Genomic DNA, 19,465 nt, shown 5'->3' with positions numbered 1-19,465 from the left:
TTTTTTGTTTTTTTGGCCACGCCGCATGGCATGCAGGATCCTAGTTCCCTGACCAGGGATCGAACCTGTGCTCCCCGGTAGTGGAAGCTCAGAGTCCTAACCACTGGACCATCAGGGAATTCCCAGCCCCAGGTCTTTTATCTTGCTTCTCTGCTATCCTCAGCACATGGCTACAATTCTCAAGGTCATCTCCAGGTCCCAAGTAGCTACTGGAGTTCCAACTATCACATCTTCACTCCAGGCGGAATGCAGGATGAAGCAGAGAGGACAGAACCAGCCTTCACCAATATTGTTTCTATTTCAAGGAGCATTTTTAGAAATCCCTTCCAAGACCTTCTCCTTATATCTCATACCCTAAAATTAGGTCACACAGCCACACCATATGTGCAAGGGAGGCTGGAAATATTGCCTTTTAGCTGGGCTCATCGCCATCTAAAGTAAAACTGGGGTTCTGGTATTGAGGAGGGGAGAATGGATAGTGGTTGGTGGGCCATTAGTGACTGAGGTGTTAGAGCAGGATGATGGAAGAGGGAAATCTTCCCCATGGGGACGAGCTGGAGCCACACATTGCCCCCCTGCCTGCTGCAGCCTCCTTGAATGTTTGGGCACCACGGAGTTTTCCACCTAAGTTGCTTCTGAACAAAGGTTTGACTTCACCCACTGTGAGGCAGTGGGCTGAATCACAGGGAAAGCTCTGGTCTCTAGCTCCAACCTCCCCATGTGGCCAGCAGGCAGCTGGAATTCTGCTAAAAATCCTGATATGCAGTCCTGAGCTTGTCACTTCCCTGCTCAACCACCTTCCAGGGCTCCAGTTTGCCCCAGTTTAAGGGCAATCCCCCAGTTAAGGGATTGGTGTTGAAGGCCTCAGCCACCTCTTCCACAGCTCTGCTTCCACCCTTGCTTCATGCCCTGCACCCAAGCCTTTGTGCAGGCAGCTCCCACTGCCCAGAGCATCCTTCGCCTTGTCTCTGCCTGGGGGAATCCCATCCATTCTCTGCACTCTTCTAGGGCCACCACTGGCCCTTATGGTGCCTTTGCATGGATTAGAAAAGGGTGCCCTTCATCCAAGTGGATGCAGCTTCGTGCCAGGGTTTGAGGAGTGGCCCACGGATTCCACCCACACTTGCCTCTTGCACAGTGAACACCCTGCACAGCTGTACAGAAAGATGTCACTTCCAAGGGCCGCTCGAGCTCCACCACTGGGGGAGGCCCTTCCTTTGCCCTCTTCCGTCTTCAGACCCCATGCCCTGATTTGGGGCTGGCTGTTTCCAGCTTTGCGTCCTCTGACCTGCTCAGTGCCCTTTCCCCCAGATCCATGACACCAGCAGCCATCGGGGGAACTGAATTTGCGCCACAGGCCATACCTCTTCCTTCCCACTTTGGGGACCAGCCACACTCCCTTAGTCCTCAGCACACCCAGCAGCAGAATGGAAACCGCTGCTGGGCTGGAAGAGGGGCCATTTGGACAGTCTCTTAGAAGCGACCCAGACACTGGTCGGGTGGAGTCAGCTGCTCAGAGCAACCTAAATCTGAGTCTCAGAGACCCCAGGCCAGGCAGGGAGCTCACCCTCTCCTGGGGGTGCTGCAGCCCCACCCTGCATCCCCTCCCAGACCCAACATGGCCCATTGTGTTTGTTGTAGTAGCCTTGAACCCACCACCCAGGAATGCACGTGAGAAGACCTTCCATTTCATACCTTTTATTTTATCTGCATTTTCTCTGCCTCCTCCCTCCCCCACCGGCCCATGAGAGCGGGTGGAAGCCCCAGTTGGAAGGGAAGGGACTACTCTCTCCTCCCTGGGGGAGGGCTGGTGTCCCCTGGGCCAAGCCCCAGGGACGGGGGAAGCAGGGGCCTCCATGGCAGAGCAAGGGCATCGTCCAAGAGGCTGTGGCCGGGGCCAAGGCCCCTCGGATGCCCGATAGCCCTGAGCCCCGTGGGTCATCAGGAAGGTAAAGAGCAGAGAAGTCAGGGGGCGATGAGAGGACACAGCCTGGAAGGCATGTGCGTGGCTGACAGAGGCGGACATGGAATTCTGGGGCCAGGAGCAGAGACCAGGGAATATGGAATTGAGATGGGGCCCTGGGAAAGAACCCCGGGTTACAGGGGTGACTGGATGTGCAGGGGAGGGTGGACCAGGGAAGACAGGGGGGTGGGGTGCGACAGGGCTGTGCTCCAAGAACCAGGCTCCTGGTAGAGGGGCCGCGCCACAGGGTCTGATCAGGGACTGGCCCTGAGCAGCAGCCAGAGGGCAGGCAGGGACGGGCCTGTCAGGGAAGGAGGATGGGGACTTTGGGAGGGTAGTGGGGCCGAGGCCGTGGTGCTGCCGTAGCCGGCTCTTCAGGTTCATGGATGCCAGCCCAGCTGGACGGCCCCAAACCACCGATTTGTGCTTCTGGGTTGCTCGAGGGCCCCCGACGTGGCTTCAGCCATGCAGGGAAGAGTCCATAGGCAGCCCTCTGCTGCAGGCAACAGCTGTCCCTGGGACTCCTCCCCCAGCCCAGGCTTTCCGGAAACTTCCTTCCCTGCGCAGCCTGAGAGGCCCCCAGGCTAGATCGTCCGCCATCGCAGGGGGTGGGACGTGGTGGTGGTTGGAGGGGAGCCATGCTGGGATGGTTCGTAGACCCAACCGCGGTGGTGTCCCTCCGCCCCCAAAATGACCGTGGGTCCCTGCATGTTAGCCTGTCTAAGGGCTCCAAACCCACCCCATCCCTTGTGTGCTGGTCCGTCCTGTTCTGGATAACAATTACTCAGGCATGGAAGCCCCGTGGTGGGATGGTGGGGGGAGGGCCAGTGTGGGGGCCGCGTGGGTCTCAGAGCGCACCCTGCCCGTCCCCCTGGCAGCCGCTGTCACCGTGGACGATGAGCACGGGGAAGTAAAGGGCGTCCTCGTAGCATGGTGGGCTTTCCAGGGGCTCCGTGTCCTCTCCACGGCGCCCCAGCGGCCCCCCGCTTAGGCTTCGGAAGACCCCCGGCGTGGCGCGGCCCCCGGCTCCCAGCGAGAGGCGGCTGCGGCTAAAAGGCAGGCGGGGCCCGCTGGGCCGGGCGGGGGGCAGCGAGTTGCTGCTGACGGAGCGGCGGCAGCGCTGGCAGCCACGGAGGTAGGCGCCCGAGCTGGCGTCCATGACCACGGCCTCTGAGTAGCTGGGCACCAGCTGCCGGTTGGAGCAGATGTGCCACTCGAGCTCGGTGAAGTCCACCGTGGCCACACGGGAGAGCGGGGGCCCACTGGGCCCAGCCCCGGGTGCAGGCGAGCTGGCGCCGAAGAGCTTCTCCACCTGGTAGTGCACGTGAGCCGTGCCGTAGGCCGCCACAACGCGCAGCGGCCAGGACAGCGTGGCCGCCGACACCAGCCAGAAGACCCAGGCGCGCGCGTACCACGGCGGGCTGCGAGGGTCGGCGAAGACCATGAGGGACTCGCGGAAGTCCACGTCCTTCAGGTGCATGCCCTCCCGGGCCTCCAGGTAGTCATCCAGGCCCTCGTTGGCGCTGAAGAAGCGGGCCCGCTGCGTGAGGTACGAGGCCTCGGCCTCGGCGCTGCCGAAGCTGAAGCACTTGGTGAAGCGCAGCCGTGTGGCCGCGTGGTCGGCCAGGCCCACGAGCTCCTTGGAGACGTCGCGGACGCCGTGGGCCGAGTAGTCGAACTCGCCCCGAGCCGAGCGGCTGTCGGCCCTCTCGTGGTAGACCTGCGTGGTGGTATAGGCGTCGCCGTTGCGGTAGCGGGTGATCTGGCGGGTGCGCCGCACGTAGTGGTAGCTGGTGGCCTTCCACCAGACGCAGGGCGGCGCCTGCTGCAGCCGGCGGATCAGGGCGAGCACCGTGTTGGCGTCGGTGCGCGGCGCCTGGCAGGAGCGCACGTGACAGTGCCAGCACTCGGCCAGGTAGAGGAGGTAGAGGAGGGAGACAAAGGCCAGTGGGATATACAGGTAGCCATCCGAGCAGGGGCTGGCTGGGTAGGTGGGCGGCGGGCCCCCAGCCCCCTGGGCCAGGGCCGCCTCGGGCCCCAGGATCAGCCGTGGCACCGTGGCCAGGCGACACCAGGCTACCACGGCGCCGCAGGCGTGGATGAGCAGCGTGAGAAGCAGGCACTTCCAGTGCGACTCGCGGCACAGGGAGCTCCCCAGGGACTGTTTCAGGGGCCGCTGCTGCAGAGTGGGCAGAGAGAGGAGAGGCGTGGGTCAGCACGCGGCCATCAGCTGTGCCTGCTGCTCTGCGGAAGCCACTGAAGGTGGTGGTGCTGCGCCCCCACTTTACAGAGGAGGAAACTGAGGCTCTGAGGGATGGGGCAACTTGCTCCAGCCCTCACCCTTCTAGTCAACTGACAGTCGAGCTGCAGGACTCAAACCCAGGCCTGTCTGCCCCAAGCCTATCCTCCACCGTGCCCTGTCATCTCTTGGTCACGGGCATGTAGGACAAAATAGACCCATCTCTGCCAAAAGAGGAGAGGACCCCCCCTCCCCCACGACAGGCCACTGAGAAAACTGAGCTCGGGTCCTGACTTTGCTCCCGATTTGCTGTGGGATTGTGGCCATATCCCTGCCCTCTCTGGGCACTGATTCCTGGACCTGGTGGTGTGGGAAGCCAGGGTGGCAGGGGTCCTAGGGGTGAAGAGCATGGGCTTAGGAGCCCAGGATTGGGTGCTGGCTCCACCACTCACTGTATGACTTGGGCAGTTCCCTCATCCTCTCTGGACCTCAACTTCCTCCTCTGTAAACTGGGGTTGTTGTGAGGATTCATCGAGATCATAATGTGTGAAGATCTTGGCACAGGGTCTGGCCATGGGAATAAATATTATTACCGTTACCCTGCAACTGCCTCTGGTCCCTTGGTCTCGCTAGGGACAGCAGGAGACTTGGGCGAGGCTTTCAAGTAAACGAGAAAGAGGAAGAGAGGGAGAGGTGTGAGTCTGGGCGGTGGGGTGGGGAGCAGATGGAGTGCCATCCTCCACTCCCCGTCTGTGCTGGGGGTGGAGCGGGACACAGCTGCTGGGCAGCAGGGACCACTCCCTGGCCCGGGCTGCCAGCCTGGCTCCCGCCTCATCCCCAGGTGCCTAAGGAGAGAGAAGGGGTGAAAAGGGGGAGAAGGAAGACGTGGTCTGGAGGAAGCAGTGGGGGTGGGGGGTTAAGGGGCCACCTTTTGCCCCACAGTCCCACCCCCACCAGGCTGTGAGAAACCCAGGAGGAGAGGAACTGTCCCCACCCCAGCCCAGAGCAGCCGCCCACCACAGAGGCATACCACTACCCTGACCTGCGGGGCCAGAGGGATGCACCTACCCTCATCTGCGACCGCCACCCCACCCCACCCCACCCTAAGTTCACGGAAGAACCTCCCACCGGGAATGTGACCACTGCCTGTCTATCCAGCACGCAGCAGACCCTCACCAGAGCCCAGGGCGCAACCCCCCTCCCTCACTGTAACTTGGCGCACAGGTGCACACGCATCCCCTCCCCCAACCCACCCACCACAGGACACAGATGCACATAAATGTTACACATTCACTGAAGCGCAGGGACACGGCAGCCCCTTACCTACCACGGTGCACATGCCCCCACCCCTACTGCGACCTGACACCCACACCCTACAGACTACCGGGAGAGACCCACACACCGCAGGACGATACACTCACATGCACTCACACGTGAGCATTTCACCCAAGCCACCAGACCTTCACCTGCCTATAGGGCACGTATATTCCATTCGAGGTGTGCGGAGCACGCACTGACATTCACACACCCACAAGCAACCTCTGTCCACCGAAACACACACAGAGATCTACTCACCACCCACCACCCCCAACACCCCACACTGGGCCCCACAGCCCTGCAGACCCTCTTCGTGGCTAGGACTGAGGAGGGGCCATTCTGAGGGTCCCAACCAGCATGATGGGCCCTGGGGCCTCACCTCAGGGAGAGGGAGAAGGGGTACCAAAGGCCACCTCCCTCCCTCTTTCCCCTCCTCCCTCCGCTCCCCGCCCCCCCGAGTCCCCGCTACCGCTGCTGCATTGCAGGCGCCGCCCCGGCACCTCGTGAGTGCCTGGGGGCCTGACCCCGGGGCTCTGGGGGTGAGGGGCAGCGCTGCAGAATGGGGCCGCGCAGGGGCCAGGTGCTGACGTCACAGGAAGGCGAGGCGGGATGAGGGGGCGTCGGGGGCGGGAGTTGCCCCCATATCCCTTCCCAGCCAACCCCACCCCTACCCCCACGTGGGCCCCTAGGTCCCAGGACCTCTTGCAGGACGCAGGCTACCCCAGTGACGTCATTGGCCACAGGGTCTCCGGACTTCCCTCCTCAGCCCCCGCCTCGGGGGTCGCCCCTTCCCTTGTCCCCCTCTTCCCGCTCCAGCCCCGGCTCCGGCCCCCACCACACAGAGCCGGTACCTCCTCCCGCAGCGGCTCGCCGTCCGGGATAAGCGCGGGCACCTCCCCGCCGTCGCCACCACCGCCGCCCTCGGGCATGGTGTCCTGGCTGCTTGGGCGGCCCACGCCTGGGCCCGGGGCATGATAGGGGGGAGCGCGGAGGGCTGCGGCGCGGCCCCGGAGGGCGTCCGCTCGGCTCAGCGGCCGCGGAGGGAGTGCGCGGAGCTAGAGCCTTAGCGCGGCGGAGGCGTTGGCAGCCGCGGTGGCGTTGGCAGCCGCGGTGCCCGGCGCCCCGCCCTCCGCTGACCCCGCCCCCGCAGCACCCTCTGCGCCGCCGGCAGCGCCTGGCACCGCGGGTGCTGCCCCCACCCCTGAGAAGCCCAGGCTGGGCGGAAGGACTCCTGGGTTCCCTTCCTGCCGCGATCGAGCTTGCGACCTTGGACGAGTCCTTGCTCTCTGGGGCCTGAGCCTCCCCTGCTGTAAAATGAATCTCGAAGAGGGTGGGTACCCGCGGGGTCCTATCTCTGAGTAGGCCCAGGCCTGAGCTCACCCAGACCCCACCCCTGAAGCCTCGCTTGTGGTGGTGGAGGGGGCAGTTACAGCCTTGAAAGCTGTGGTGAGCCTCGTTAGCTGGACAGAGGAGCTGGGCTCCACTTAGAGCAGGCAAGCACGAGGCCAGGACACCCGGGGCCCTAGGCTTTGTGATCTTGAGTCGGCACCCTTCACCCCCAACCTCAGTTTTCCCACCGGAGAAATGGGGATGGAAAGGTGCTGGATTCAATGCACATTCATCATGCTGTCCAGGCGAGCGGGATTCGTCCTGCATGAGAGGACCCCCTCCCAGGTACTGGTGGCCCCAGTGCTGCTCTCTGACCCTCAGGGGCCTCAGACCTTCACATCTGCCCTGGGCCAGGGCCTAGCCCCCAAGGTAGGCAATCAGTGGGTGGGACATAGGGAGCTGCAATGCTAGGTGGGGTTTGTTTTGTGATTTTTTTTTTTTTCCCAAAGAGCAACTCAAAGACCATTCTGTTCAACACCCCTACCCATTTAAAGACGAAGTAACCGAACGGTAGAGAGAAAAAAGGACTGAACCAGAGTTTCATCCATTAAAAAAAAAAAATTATTAGGCGCAGATGTTTCTTAGGTGTCTTCTATATGCAAGTACTGTGAAGCATTCACGAGCATCGCGAAGACAAGTGTAGAAGTGGAGAATGACACAGTCCCTGTCCTCACGGAATTTACATCCAGGGCAAACTACTGCACCCAGAGGGAGCCTAGAGCCTGGCCTCCGGCCTCCGTCCCAAGCCAGGACTCTTCCCTCTGTCTGAGAGGCACAAGTTGAACTGACTCTTAAAGGATAATTAGGTTTTGGACAAGTGGATATGAGGGGGAAGGGCATCCCAGGTGGAGGGGACTTCTGGGCAAAGGCACTGCAATTGGACCACGTGGACTGAGTTCGGAGAGCAGGAAGGTCACCTGGTGTAACTGGACACTGGGTAGCTAACTAGAGGCAGGTCGAAGAGGACCTGATCTTGCTCTGTAGAAAGTGGTGGCTGGAGGTCTGTGTGAAGGGAGGCCCCGAAGACTGTCTCCGGGGAAGGTGGCAATGAGAGAAAGGTGGAGAGAAAGGAGCCCCTGAGGTCATGAGTGAGGCTTGGGGGTCTCACTTCGAGATGACTGAAGGGCTGGCAATGACTCAGGAGTTGCAACCACAGCTTCAGGAGGCGAATCGGCACACCTCCACCCACAAATCATCTGGACCACGGGAGAGTCGACGGGACAAGCCTGGTGCAGGATCCTATCCCAACTATTACCACCCAATTTATTACCACCCAATTTCTGGGACTTCAGACCCGGACCTCGGTTTTTCAATACATGTAATGTGTGTGTGTATGTGTGTGTGTGTGTGTGTGTGTGTGTGTGTGTGTGTAGAGAGCCCAGGTGTGTGTGTGTGTATCGAGAGCCCAGGTGTGTGTGTGTGTGTGTCGAGAGCCCAGGCCCTTGGAGTCTGCAGGATGGCGGCAGTGGCGGTAGGGAATTTCAGCACCAGACAGCGGACAGCACCCGCGCGGAAAGGAGTGGTGGGAGGCGGGAGGAGGAGTCAGCATCCCGGAGGTCGCTGGGCCGCGCAGTCACTGCTCGGCCCGGGCTCCTACCAGCATCCCGCCCCGGCTGCCCGGGCTCCGCGCCAGTACTGGGGAAAGTATGGAGGACGGGGAAGGAAAGCTAGCATTGAGAAGGAGGGGAAAGAGCCCCGAGGGACAGGGCTTGGTCATAGCCCCACCGTCCCACTCCCTCTTGGAGTACGTCCCGCGAGCGAAACTTCATTCCCGGACTCCAGCCGCCGCCAGCCTCCGCCGGGTCTCTTCCCGCTGTAGTCGTGGCAGGTAGAGCGTCAAGTGCTCCAGTGCGCAGGCGCGGAAATACTTCTCAACCTCCTCCTACTTTAACCCTTCTATTGGCTGCTCCGCCGCGAACTAACAACGGCACTATCCAATCCGAGAGCGCCTCAAGTTGCTCCGCCTATTCCCCCGCCCGGAAGTTGGTTATTGCCGAATCCGCTTCGGCGAGGGCACGCCAGTAACCAATTGGGAGAGGGGATGGGCGAGCCGGCGCCGCCGAGGAGCCAATGGCAGGCGGCAGAGGATGACGCTGCGGACATGCTGCTGTCGTCGGACAGGACGGGGACGTGTCTGGCTGCTCGGTAACCTCGGTCGGTGCCCAGGAAACGAAGCAGCTGCCTCACTAGTATTCGTACCACGAGGCGACGCAGCGGGCCCTCGGAAAGAGCGAGCGTCGGGGCCATGGCTTATCACTCGGGCTACGGAGCCCACGGTGCGTGGGGCGCGGGGTGGGCGGGGGCGCGGGCCGACCGGCCCGAGGAGTGTCGGCTGCGCGGCCCGCTCACCCTGAGGGAGAGGGGCGGCCGTGACCGCTGCCCAGGGCGGCGGATGTCATTCGGATTCCTGCCCCGTGAGACTCTGCAACGCGTCCTGGACTTCGCCCTCTCGGCCCAAACCTGAGATCAGATCGGGCGGTGACAGCACTGCTGGGATCCCCGTGCCCGACTCGGGCATGAATGGGGTTTGCCTCCCAAACTTCCTTTCCCTGTCATGACCCTGGTAGGGTTTCTCACCACTGCCCAGGGCCTCCGCGTACCCAGCAGTCGCCTTTCCCACCCTTGTTCATGCGGGGATGCCCTGCCAATTGTCTTCACCTAGCAAACTCTGTCTCCAAGGCTCAGTTCAGAGATCAGTCCCCTTGAGGAGGCCCCCAGGAACCCTCAGACGGGCAACCACTTCCAGGGGCTGCCTCAGCTCTTTCTTTGCCCACATTTAGCACCTCTCCAAAAGGATCCCTCATCAAAGTTCTTTCTGGGTCAGCTACTCCTCATCCAGCTAGTTTCCCGCACTGATTGCTTGGTGCTCCCAGGACCCATACAGGGCTTCCCAGCCTGGGGAAGGGGCAGTGGTTTGGGCTCATGCTTGGTATTCCTGTCACCTACTCTGGTACCTACAAACCCACAGGCTCCAAGCACAGGGCCCGGGCAGCTCCGGATCCCCCTCCCCTCTTCGATGACACAAGCGGTGGTTACTCCAGCCAGCCGGGGGGATACCCAGCCCCAGGAGCCGACGTGGCCTTCAATGTCAACCACTTGATTGGGGACCCAATGGCCAACATGGCTATGGCCTATGGCGGCTCCATCGCATCCCATGGGAAGGACATGGTGCACAAGGAGGTGTGGCCCACCCCCAGGGCAAGGGTGGCAGGATTTCTGGCCAGGGCTGGGGCATCAAGGGATCCCACCTAATCCTCACAGCAGCCCTCAGGGAAGGAGCACATAGAGGAGCACCCTGAGATTTGGGGTGCAGCTTGCCCACAGCCTCCTCTCTCCCCTCCCAGCTGCACCGTTTTGTGTCTGTGAACAAACTCAAGTATTTTTTCGCTGTGGACACAGCCTATGTGGCCAAGAAGCTAGGGCTACTGGTCTTCCCCTACACACACCAGGTGAGCTGCCTACCAGGTGAGCTGGTGGACCCCCGTGCCTCCCTCATCCTGCCCCAGAGTCTGGCCCCCAGATCTCACCCCCCTTCTTTCCTCTCTTGTCTTTTCCTCCTAACCTGGCTGCTGCTGCCACCACCAGAACTGGGAAGTGCAGTACAGTCGTGATGTGCCTTTGCCTCCGCGGCAAGACCTCAACGCCCCCGACCTCTATATCCCCAGTGAGTCTTTGACCTGGGCTAGGGGTTACGGGGGGACTTGTGCCTTGAGGCGCCAACAGGAAGAGAGAGACTCGTGTTGGTTCAGCATCTGCTCTTGGTGCTTTTGTGTGCGGCTTTTGTGGCGTCCCTAGATGCCGGGTAGACCAGGTGGACAGAGTGGGGTGACCAGTAAGCAGCTTCCTGGGTGTGCTCTCAGGGTACTCCCTTTTGAGACCTTCCTGCCACTTGACTTAGACCATGTCCCTCCCCAGCCTGGAGCCTTGGGTTTAGACCTGGCCCTGCAACTTCCAGCTATGGGACCTCAGGTGGCTACTTTCATGCTCCTGAAAAACTGGAATAACAACAGCTCCTACCACAGAGGACTGTTTTGGAAATTCAGCGAAGGGATGTGTGTGCTCAGCCAGCACGTGGCACACAGGAAGCACGCAGTAAATATTAGCCGTTATCACTGTTATTACGTGTCCTCCAAGGCCTGCTTCAGTATCCCCTTCTTTGAGGAGGTGGTCACTCCCTTCTGGGTTCCCACAACTGCCTGTCTACATGGCATGGGTCAGGCCGCCCACACTGTGCAGTGGCTGGCAGACTCTGCACCTGACTTCTCTCTGTCCTGGGGCCTGCACAAGGCGAGGCCCCTGGTGGACACGCTGGAGGAGGGGTGAGTATACCCGGGCCAGCCCTCAGAAGGGCTACCAGGAGGGCAGCCGAACAGCCCAGTTGCCCTGGGAGAGACACAGTTTCTTCTTCCCTCCTTCATTTTGTTTCCCTCTCATAGTCACTGTGTAAGGCAGGAACTGCCATCCATGTTTTACACGTTGAAGCCAAGGCTCAGAGAGAGTTGAGTATCTTTGAGGATACACAGCTTATGGGTGGTAGAGTTGGTTTGCTGTCTCCAGACACTGTGCCCTCTTGTGGGCACATCAGTTCTGGTGCTTGAAGGGGGCAGAGGACAGGACTGAGGAGTTGAAATTGCTGTGAAAACCCAGCTGCCGTCTGAGCTTTTGTGAAAATAGCAGAGGTGACTCTGGCCTGTGATGTAGTTTCTGAGACACAGCAGGACACTTTGGTGAGTTTCCTAGTACAGGGACAGGGAAGGAGGTGGCTTGGTGGTCCTGAGAGAAGGGTCAGGTAGCACTTACACAGTGGGAGAGGGCTGAGCAGGAAAAGGCATCCCAGGCAGGGCACTGGGGAGCTGAGTGTGGAGGTCGAGCATGTTGGGATATGCAGGGAAGGAAGTACGGGGGTGTCAGTGGCTCTGAATACCTAGTGGGGGGTGGCTCTGGTTGAGGAAACCAGGCTGATGGCATCTCTCTGGCTCTTGGCAGCAATGGCCTTCATCACCTACGTGCTGCTGGCTGGGATGGCGCTGGGCATTCAGAAAAGGTCAGTGCCAACCCCTTCCCTATTCCCACCACTTCCCCACTCCTGACTCCTCTCCTCACCTCCCTAGGGGATTTGTGCCAGCTCCCAAGTCCACCCGTGCCCCCAGTCTTGCACCTGCCACGGGATGGCTGGTTTGGGGCTCCCCTCACCTCACCCCCACACGGCCACAGGTTCTCCCCAGAGGTGCTGGGCCTGTGTGCAAGCACAGCACTGGTGTGGGTTGTGATGGAGGTGCTAGCTCTGCTCCTGGGCGTCTACCTGGCCACCGTGCGCAGCGACCTGAGCACCTTCCACCTGCTGGCCTACAGCGGCTACAAATATGTGGGGTGAGCACCTGTGGGCCGAGAGGGAGGCTCGCCTGGGTCGGGGGTACCTACCGCTCTGGGTTCCCGGCCTGCATAACTACAGCCTCGAACTGTGACCCTGGACCCCCTCTAGCTCCTCTCTACTAGAGGGAGCGCCTGTTTTCAGCAGCCTCCTCAGGGACTGCGCGGTGTTGCTCAGGAGGTCAGGAATGTGTTGAGAGTCACCCTGGGAGCACAGGGGAGAGGGGCGAGCTGGGGTAGTGAAGGGGGTCTCAGATCTAGGTCCTAGGGCTGAGTCCTGGCCCTCCCAATTCATTTTGAGTCTAGGTCTCTGGGGGGACAGGTTAGGGGGAAAGCGCCCTGGTGATGGTAGGCGGGGTCTAGGCTGGGCTCTGGGGCAGTCTCAGGCCTGGACCCTTGCGAGGTCTCCAGCCTTCTCTTCCTCCCTCCCCCCTGCCCGCTGCAGGATGATCCTCAGTGTTCTCACGGGCCTGCTCTTCGGCAGCGATGGCTACTACGTGGCGCTGGCCTGGACTTCATCCGCGCTCATGTACTTCATCGTGAGTCTGGGGCTGGCTCCTCTTCTCCTGGGGTCGGAGCTGGGGACAAGCTTCCCCTTCCCGGCCCAGCTTCAGCTCTCTCCTTTATTCCAGGTGCGCTCTTTGCGAACAGCAGCCCTGGGCCCCGACAGCATGGGGGGCCCGACCCCCCGGCAACGTCTCCAGCTCTACCTGACTCTGGGAGCTGCAGCCTTTCAGCCCCTCATGATATACTGGCTGACCTTCCACCTGGTCCGGTGACCCCCGGTTCCCGCTGGCACTGATTTTTCCATACATTGAAGATTTGGTTTCCTTGATTTTGTTTGAGCCTTGTTTCTGGGGCTTATGGGGGGATTTGCCAACACTTGTGGGCCTTTGCATTGCCCAGGGGACCAGGCTCGGGCTTTCTCCAAGGAGGGGGATCCAGGGAGGGCTCCCTGGAGTTGGTGGCCTTGATACTGCCTCGGAAGGCAGATGGAAGTGTTTCAGCAGAAATAGTTGTTTATCTGTGGCTGAGAAAGTGAGAATGGAAGTGGGCAGCTGCTAAGGAGACCTCAAAGGGCTCTGATCCATCTGAGGAGGTCCCTAGTGGGGTCTGTAGGCTAGTGGCGTGAGGCCAGCTGTGCTAAGGATTTAGCTCAGGACTGCCCCCTATGCAGTCCCTTTCCCCCCATCACCTCTTTAAGCCTTTTAGGAGCAGACGTGTTTGCAGTAGTTTATTCATATTTTGTCACAAACGGCCGGGGAGGGGGTGCCGGACTCCTCCAGGCAACATAGAAAATAGGTCCAAGAGACAGGGTGGCTGGGGTTGGGGCAAGGGGGGACAGGGAGGGGTCTGGAGAGAAAGCCTGGGGGAGGGGGGAGGGCAGACTAGGGGTGGGGCTGCCCCCCTGCTGAGCCTGCTCATTCCCGGTGTGGGTACCGCCCCACCTGCAGGGGGAGCCCCAGGGGGGGGGGGGGGGTGGAGGGGGCGGCCCAGAACTTCCAGGGTCAAGCCCTGCCCCGTGGCAGGGCCTAAATGCCCTCTGAAGTGGACAAGGCCGGAGGTCCCGCCCCTTCCAGGACTGACTGCCATGCCCACAGGCTGGCAGAGGAGCTCCTGCCCCTATTTAGAGCTCTGCCCAGCCCTAGTCCAAGGGGGGGAGGCTCTGAAGGCGGGAAGTCCCCGCAGCAGCAGTTTGGGGGTGGGGGAGAGGAGGCTGGGGGCACCAGTGCCCCCTCCCTCCCCAGGGCTGAGGCCTCTGCGGCCCAGGGGCAGGGCTGGGGGTGCACAGGCGTCCGGTCCGTTCTGGGCTCGCTCCCTGGCCGGCTTCCCCCTTAGAAACTCACCAACGTATAAACCATACTGTGGGAAGACAAGGCAGTGAGCCAAGTCGCGAGCATGCCTCCTACTGGCCACCCACCCTGTCGCGCCCTAGGTTGCCCTCAGTCATCAAGGGCAAAGGGCAGGAACTTGGGGCCCAGCCATTCCTGGGATTGGAGGGATGGTGCCTGGAGCATCCCTTCCCTGACTTCTGACCGCCATGGGCAGGACCTCACCTGTACAGGTAATAGAAGAAGGAGAGCAGGTAGAAGGCGAGTTTGCACCAGGACTCCTTCTGGCAGTAGTTGAGGATGTCAGCATTCATGATGGAGACCGCGTCATACATGACCTCAGAGCCATCCGCAGGACGGTGGAAGTACCTGGGGGGAGAGAGGGGCCTGAGTGCCCACCCTCAAGGCTCCCACCCACATCCTGCCCCGCTCTCCCATCTCACCCTCTCGAAGGCAGCTGCTACCCTCACCTCCAGAGGTGGTAGAAGAGGAGGGGGATGTTGAGGCCCAGGGTCACCCACTCTGCTGCACACAGAAACATCAGACAGAAGAGGCCGTGGATGGAGTATTCTGGGACCACCAGCTGGGGAGTGAGGGTGAGAGGTCAGCGGCCAGGTGCTAGGACAGATCCAAGCTTCAAGGGCACTTGGGAGGTGCCCACCCACCATCACCTCTGGGGACTGAAAGGGCTTCTAGCCTCCCACTCCCTCCCACGTGGCAGTGCAGATCAAACAGGCCGCAGAGGGGGAAGGCCCGGCTCTGGGTTACAGTGGCGCTGAGCTCGGCTAGGAGCCTCCTGCCCCTAACCCTGACACTGACCTTCCTCAGGAGGCAGCAGATGCGTTCGATGTTTTTTAAACGCTCGCGCTGTAGGGAGAGGAAAAGACCGCAATGGTGGAGGTGAAGGAGCGGGCACTGGGGGCGCCCCGCCCCCCTCCCACGCCCCCCACTCCCTGCACGTGGCCGCCAGGGGGCGCCAGAGCAGGCTCTGCGGCGTTTCCGGCGGCGCGGCAACAAAGCAGCCGCGCCGTCCCCATAGCGACCGTCACCATGGAGGGATCTTCACCCGCGTCTCCATGGCAACGGCCCAGAGCCTGGCAACGGCTGCCCCGCCAGGAGGAACCCGAGCCCTGAGCCCGAGCCAGGTGTTTGCTGGGGGCTGGAACAAGGCAGAGGAAGGGGCACGGCCACCGTCCCCTCTACCTCCGTCTTCCTGTCCCCCCGCCGTCCTCCACCCGCGACATATGGCAAGACAGACGGACGGACACACCTCGGCACAACACATGTATCACTTACTGCCCGCGCTGGGTTCCCCTGGTCGATGGGGTTCTTGAAGTCGGTCCGCAGCTCGTCAAAGGCTATGATCTGGGGGAGGGGCGTGTGCCCGTCAGGGTTGGGGCAGCAGCTTATGGCCCCCCACGCATTCTTCTGTGGCATAAGATTCACACATGGGGATCGGACCAGATGGGACGTGCTGCAAAGGTGGAGAAACTGAGGCCCAGAGAGGGGTGGAGCCTGGCCCAAGGTCACACAACAATTTGGAATGGAACTCTAGTGTGCTGATGCCCAGTTCAGGACATGTCCACTACACCTCCATCCAAAACATCCCAAGAGATACTGTCTTCTCCGCTGGGCCCCGTGCTGAACACTAGGGTCCCAGAAGCCTGGGACACAGCCCCTGCCCGGGAGGAACCCCAGACTTGGGAGAAAAACTGTGAACTACATCCAGGGTGATCAGGGCTGTGGAGTGCAGGAAGAACCTGGGGTGGGTGCCTGATCCAGCGTAGCGTGGGGATGGGGAGTTCAGGCTGGACTCTTGAGTAGGAGTTTGGTGAACAAATGCGGGAAAGGCAGTCTGAACAGCAGGAACAGCAGGTACCAAGGCAGAGGGTTGAAAGAACTAGGAACATTCAGGAAGCTTGCAGGTTCTAGATGGCTAAAGTGAAAGTGTGAGGCGAGCGGGAAGAAAGACGGGAATGGTGAAAGATGGGCTGGAGAGGTCAGCAGCGCCAGACGTAGGTGCCTTGTGAGGCCGGACCAGATGTTTGGACTTCAACACAGAAGTAAAGGGGAGCCATCGAGGGGTATAAAGCAGCAAAGCAGGGTGGTTAGGTTGATGTTTTAGGACTGACCGAACAGGAAGTACAAACTGGCTAACGGTCCCAGCCAAGACATACATGATGCTTCCTCCATGCCAACAGGCTTTATGTTTGTTAACTCATTTGATGCTTACAACAACCTGATGACGTAGGTGCTGGTATTATCACTTCCATTTTGCAGATGAGGAAACTGAGATAGATTAAATGACTTGTCCAAGGCCACATAGCCAGTTAGTGGCAAGCCAGGTTTCTAAACCCGTTAGATTCCAGAGTTAAAATTTTAACCACTTTACTACACTCAGGCCAGACCAGTCAGGGGACTATTGGGAGTGTTGCGGCTGGGGCTTGCGGGGGGGAGGTGTGGTGATCTGAGTGAAGAGAGGGACAGTGGGGATGGAGAGGTGGGGATGGATTCCAGAGGTATTTAGAAGCCAGAACCCAGAAGGCTTGAATGGCAGCGAAGTGGAGGCAAAGGGGCCCAAGGTGACTTTGGGTGTTGGGGAATCTGGTGGGCGGCACTGTCCTCACTGGGATGGGAAACTCTTGGGGGGAGCAGGTGCTTGAGATGATGGGACAGACCTGGGGGGAGCTGGCACGGGAGAAAGGCTGGCAGAGGAGCCTTCTGGAGTCCCCTCCCCTGAGCACCAGCCCTAGGATGAAGCAGCGGGCCCACCACCCCCAAGCATCCCGGACCCCTTAAGGCTCGAAGGGAGAGAACACGGGCTTCCTGGAGGGAGCTGGGGCCATCTGGAGCAGCCCCACCAACTCCCCATTGACTCTGGGCAGCCGCCTGCCTGTCAGGCACAGCAACAGGGTCCAGCAGGGAGCGGAAGGGTGCCGTCTGTCTGCCCCAGAGCTGGCACCACCAGCAGGCGGCGAGTGTTGCACCTCCCACCCCCCAGGCTGCCTGGCGCTGACTCAGCCCCCTGGAACAAACAATCCCCCACGGTGACAGCAGACACGCGTCACTCCCCACCAGGGTTGCCTAGCGACCAGTGGGGCCTAGGCTCAGGGTCTGTGGTGGGATCTGGGGTCCTGCCCTGTAAGGTGCTATCTAATTCTTACCAATTTGGATTGAGGACCACACCTCCTCTCCCCACCTGCACACCCCTTGGCAAGCCTTGCTCTGGGCTTATATACACTCTGCTGTATATACAACAAGCCCACTTTACCGATGAGGAAACAGACTCAGGACAAGAGACTTGCTATGATCGCCCAGCTAAACGGCTGAGCGAACACAGTGCCTGACACGTAGTCGGTACTCAATGAGTATTTTTTGGGAGCACTTGGGCCCTCTCTCCCAGCCTGGGAGCCCCAGAAGGGCGAAGCCTGAGTCTTATTCATCCTTGTCACTCCCAAAGCCACCCAGAGCCTGGTTCTCAGGAGCATCGACAGGTGTGTTGGATGGAGGTCTGCTCTGAGCATCCCCTGAGGACAGGGACCCCCATAGAGGCTGTTGGAGGCCTCTGGGTGGGGAGGAGCCCAAAAAGGGGCTTCTTGAATTCCAGGAGCCTTCCTCCCAGGAGCTGGTTAGCTCTGTGTGCCCAGCCCGTGACTCTCAATTCCTTCCAGTCCTCAGGACTCCAGCTCTCCTGCCACCACCCCACAGGATTTTCCAAGGCCCTGGGATGAGATAGAAGGCTCAGAGAGACCAAGATGGACCTAGGGGAGATGGAAGAAGGGAAAGAGAAACAGAGAAGGGGGCAGAGAAAAGAAAAAGCAACTGAGAGACCCAAAGAGAGAGAGGGCTGCAGATGGGGTGTGTGTGTCTGAAGGTGTCTATGGGGGCTCACTCCTCACACAGAAGGGGCGCAGTCAGAGTCCATGGAATCCTGATGTAAAAGAGACAGACAGCAAGGGGACAGCAGGGGAGGATGAAGGGAGAGACTGATCAAGGGCCAGGGAGGACCACGGAGCAGGCAGGCAGCAGGTCCCAGGAAAAGAAAGGAGTGATGAAGTGGGGAGACCAAGAAAGAAGCAGGTGAGGCAATGGGGAGGAAGAGGAAGGAAGCGGGTACAGAGAGACCGATGGGGGATAACGCGGTGATCAAGGAGGTGTGTGCTGGACGTACAAGCAGAGGATGCTGAGCTGAGCGGGCCAGGGCCAAGATGCACAGGCCGTGTGGAGGGGATAGGGTGGTGGCTGAAACCTCAGGGTGCATAGGAGAAGAGAGGGCAGTAAAGGGGGTGGGGGGCAAGGGTCCCCAAAAATAAGCTGGAGGCTGATTGATAGTTCTGTAGTGAGTAGAAGGGAGACAGGCAGGGGACCACGGAGAAGGCCCCAGACAGTGGGGGAGAGGGACCCTCTCTAAAGGGAGGCAATCAGGATAAGGATGAGAAATGGACGTTTTGAAGAACCAGGTGTGAGGCAAGGCTGGAGAGAGAGACAGACCAAAGGAAACAGGAGACAAAGAGGAAAGTGGGGGCAGGAAGAAGAGGAAAGCTGGAAAGTGGGGAGGAAACCTAGTGGGGGGAAGCCCGAACAGGAGGGGGTAGGGAAACCCAAGGTGAGCTGGTGGTCGGGGTTAGGTCTCTGGGGCTGCTTAGAGCCAATCACTGCTGGGTCAGGGAGTGGGGGTGGGGGGCGGGAATGCAAAGGGTTAATGGGCTCTGCGATCTGTGGGTCCTGTAAACAGATGCAGTTGCCATAGCAACTGGCTCCATCACTCTGGCTGGAAAAACCCACAAAGGGGGTGGGGAGAGTAGACAGACAAACTGCCCGACGGACAAACGGGGGCGACTAGATGGCGGGGGTTGGGGGGTGGGGAAATAGGAGGGAAAGGAACAAGAATCCCAGAATTCCGCCCCACACCCCAAGGCTGCCATGGGGCAGGGGAGGGGGGTCAGAGACCGACTGACATACCCACAGACAGTCGGGGGCGGCGGAGAAAGGGGGGGGGCCCGGGAAGGAAGCCGATGATGGGGGGTGTTTATGGGGCGAACAGTAGCCGACTGATGGGGGATAGCGGAGAGGAGGCTCCAAGTTTCTCCGGGCCCTGAGACCATCCGTCTGTCCCCCTCCTGCTCCCAGCGCCCCCTGCCCCCACTCCGACCCCAGCCCCAGCCCCAGCCCCAGCCCGGCCTTACGTGCCAGATGACAAAGAAGATGAGAGAGGCGCACAGCACCAGGGTGAGCATGTAGCAGAACGCGGCGAAGGTGAACGCCATGGCCCCCGCGCCGGGCGGCGGCCCGGGGGGCGCCAGCGCGGGTCCCGGGCGCAAGGGGACGCCCCCCCGGCCCGCGCTTAGGGCCGGC

General features: G+C 60.7%; 3 protein-coding genes across 6 annotated transcripts; 1 reads left to right on the top strand and 2 right to left on the bottom strand.

The window, feature by feature from the left end:
* Positions 1 to 1,682: 1,682 nt before the first annotated feature.
* On the bottom strand, positions 1,683 to 6,546 carry TMEM151A (transmembrane protein 151A). Its single transcript, XM_029209023.1, has 2 exons — positions 6,371 to 6,546; positions 1,683 to 4,142 (listed from the first exon to the last, which is right to left on the bottom strand). The coding sequence occupies exons 1-2, from the start codon at positions 6,446 to 6,448 to the stop codon at positions 2,811 to 2,813; spliced, it is 1,410 nt and encodes a 469-aa protein (XP_029064856.1). The 5' UTR covers positions 6,449 to 6,546; the 3' UTR covers positions 1,683 to 2,810.
* Positions 6,547 to 8,972: 2,426 nt separating this feature from the next.
* On the top strand, positions 8,973 to 13,113 carry YIF1A (Yip1 interacting factor homolog A, membrane trafficking protein). 4 transcript variants are annotated; one of them, XM_029209584.1, is made up of 8 exons: positions 8,988 to 9,184; positions 9,877 to 10,088; positions 10,253 to 10,357; positions 10,494 to 10,572; positions 11,895 to 11,952; positions 12,123 to 12,278; positions 12,724 to 12,817; positions 12,911 to 13,113. In XM_029209584.1, exons 1-8 carry the CDS (start codon positions 9,154 to 9,156, stop codon positions 13,055 to 13,057), a joined length of 882 nt encoding a protein of 293 aa, XP_029065417.1. In that variant the 5' UTR covers positions 8,988 to 9,153; the 3' UTR covers positions 13,058 to 13,113. The 4 variants fall into 4 exon arrangements, with proteins under 4 accessions (XP_029065419.1, XP_029065417.1, XP_029065416.1 ...); XM_029209586.1 differs by lacking the exon at positions 12,123 to 12,278 and having other exon boundaries at positions 8,973 to 9,184; XM_029209583.1 differs by having other exon boundaries at positions 9,019 to 10,088.
* A 1,000-nt stretch (positions 13,114 to 14,113) lies between these two features.
* Positions 14,114 to 19,377, bottom strand: CNIH2 (cornichon family AMPA receptor auxiliary protein 2). The gene is made up of 6 exons (XM_029209245.1): positions 19,297 to 19,377; positions 15,407 to 15,475; positions 14,930 to 14,977; positions 14,581 to 14,693; positions 14,336 to 14,479; positions 14,114 to 14,141 (listed from the first exon to the last, which is right to left on the bottom strand). Exons 1-6 carry the CDS (start codon positions 19,375 to 19,377, stop codon positions 14,114 to 14,116), a joined length of 483 nt encoding a protein of 160 aa, XP_029065078.1.
* Positions 19,378 to 19,465: the final 88 nt, after the last annotated feature.

This window comes from Monodon monoceros, unplaced genomic scaffold (genome assembly GCF_005190385.1).
Source record: "Monodon monoceros isolate NGI ecotype Baffin Bay Population unplaced genomic scaffold, NGI_Narwhal_1 Super_Scaffold_7, whole genome shotgun sequence".
Classification (NCBI taxonomy): Eukaryota; Metazoa; Chordata; class Mammalia; order Artiodactyla; family Monodontidae; genus Monodon; species Monodon monoceros.
Note: the sequence above shows the minus strand (reverse complement) of the source record. Positions and strands in the feature narration are given on the sequence as shown.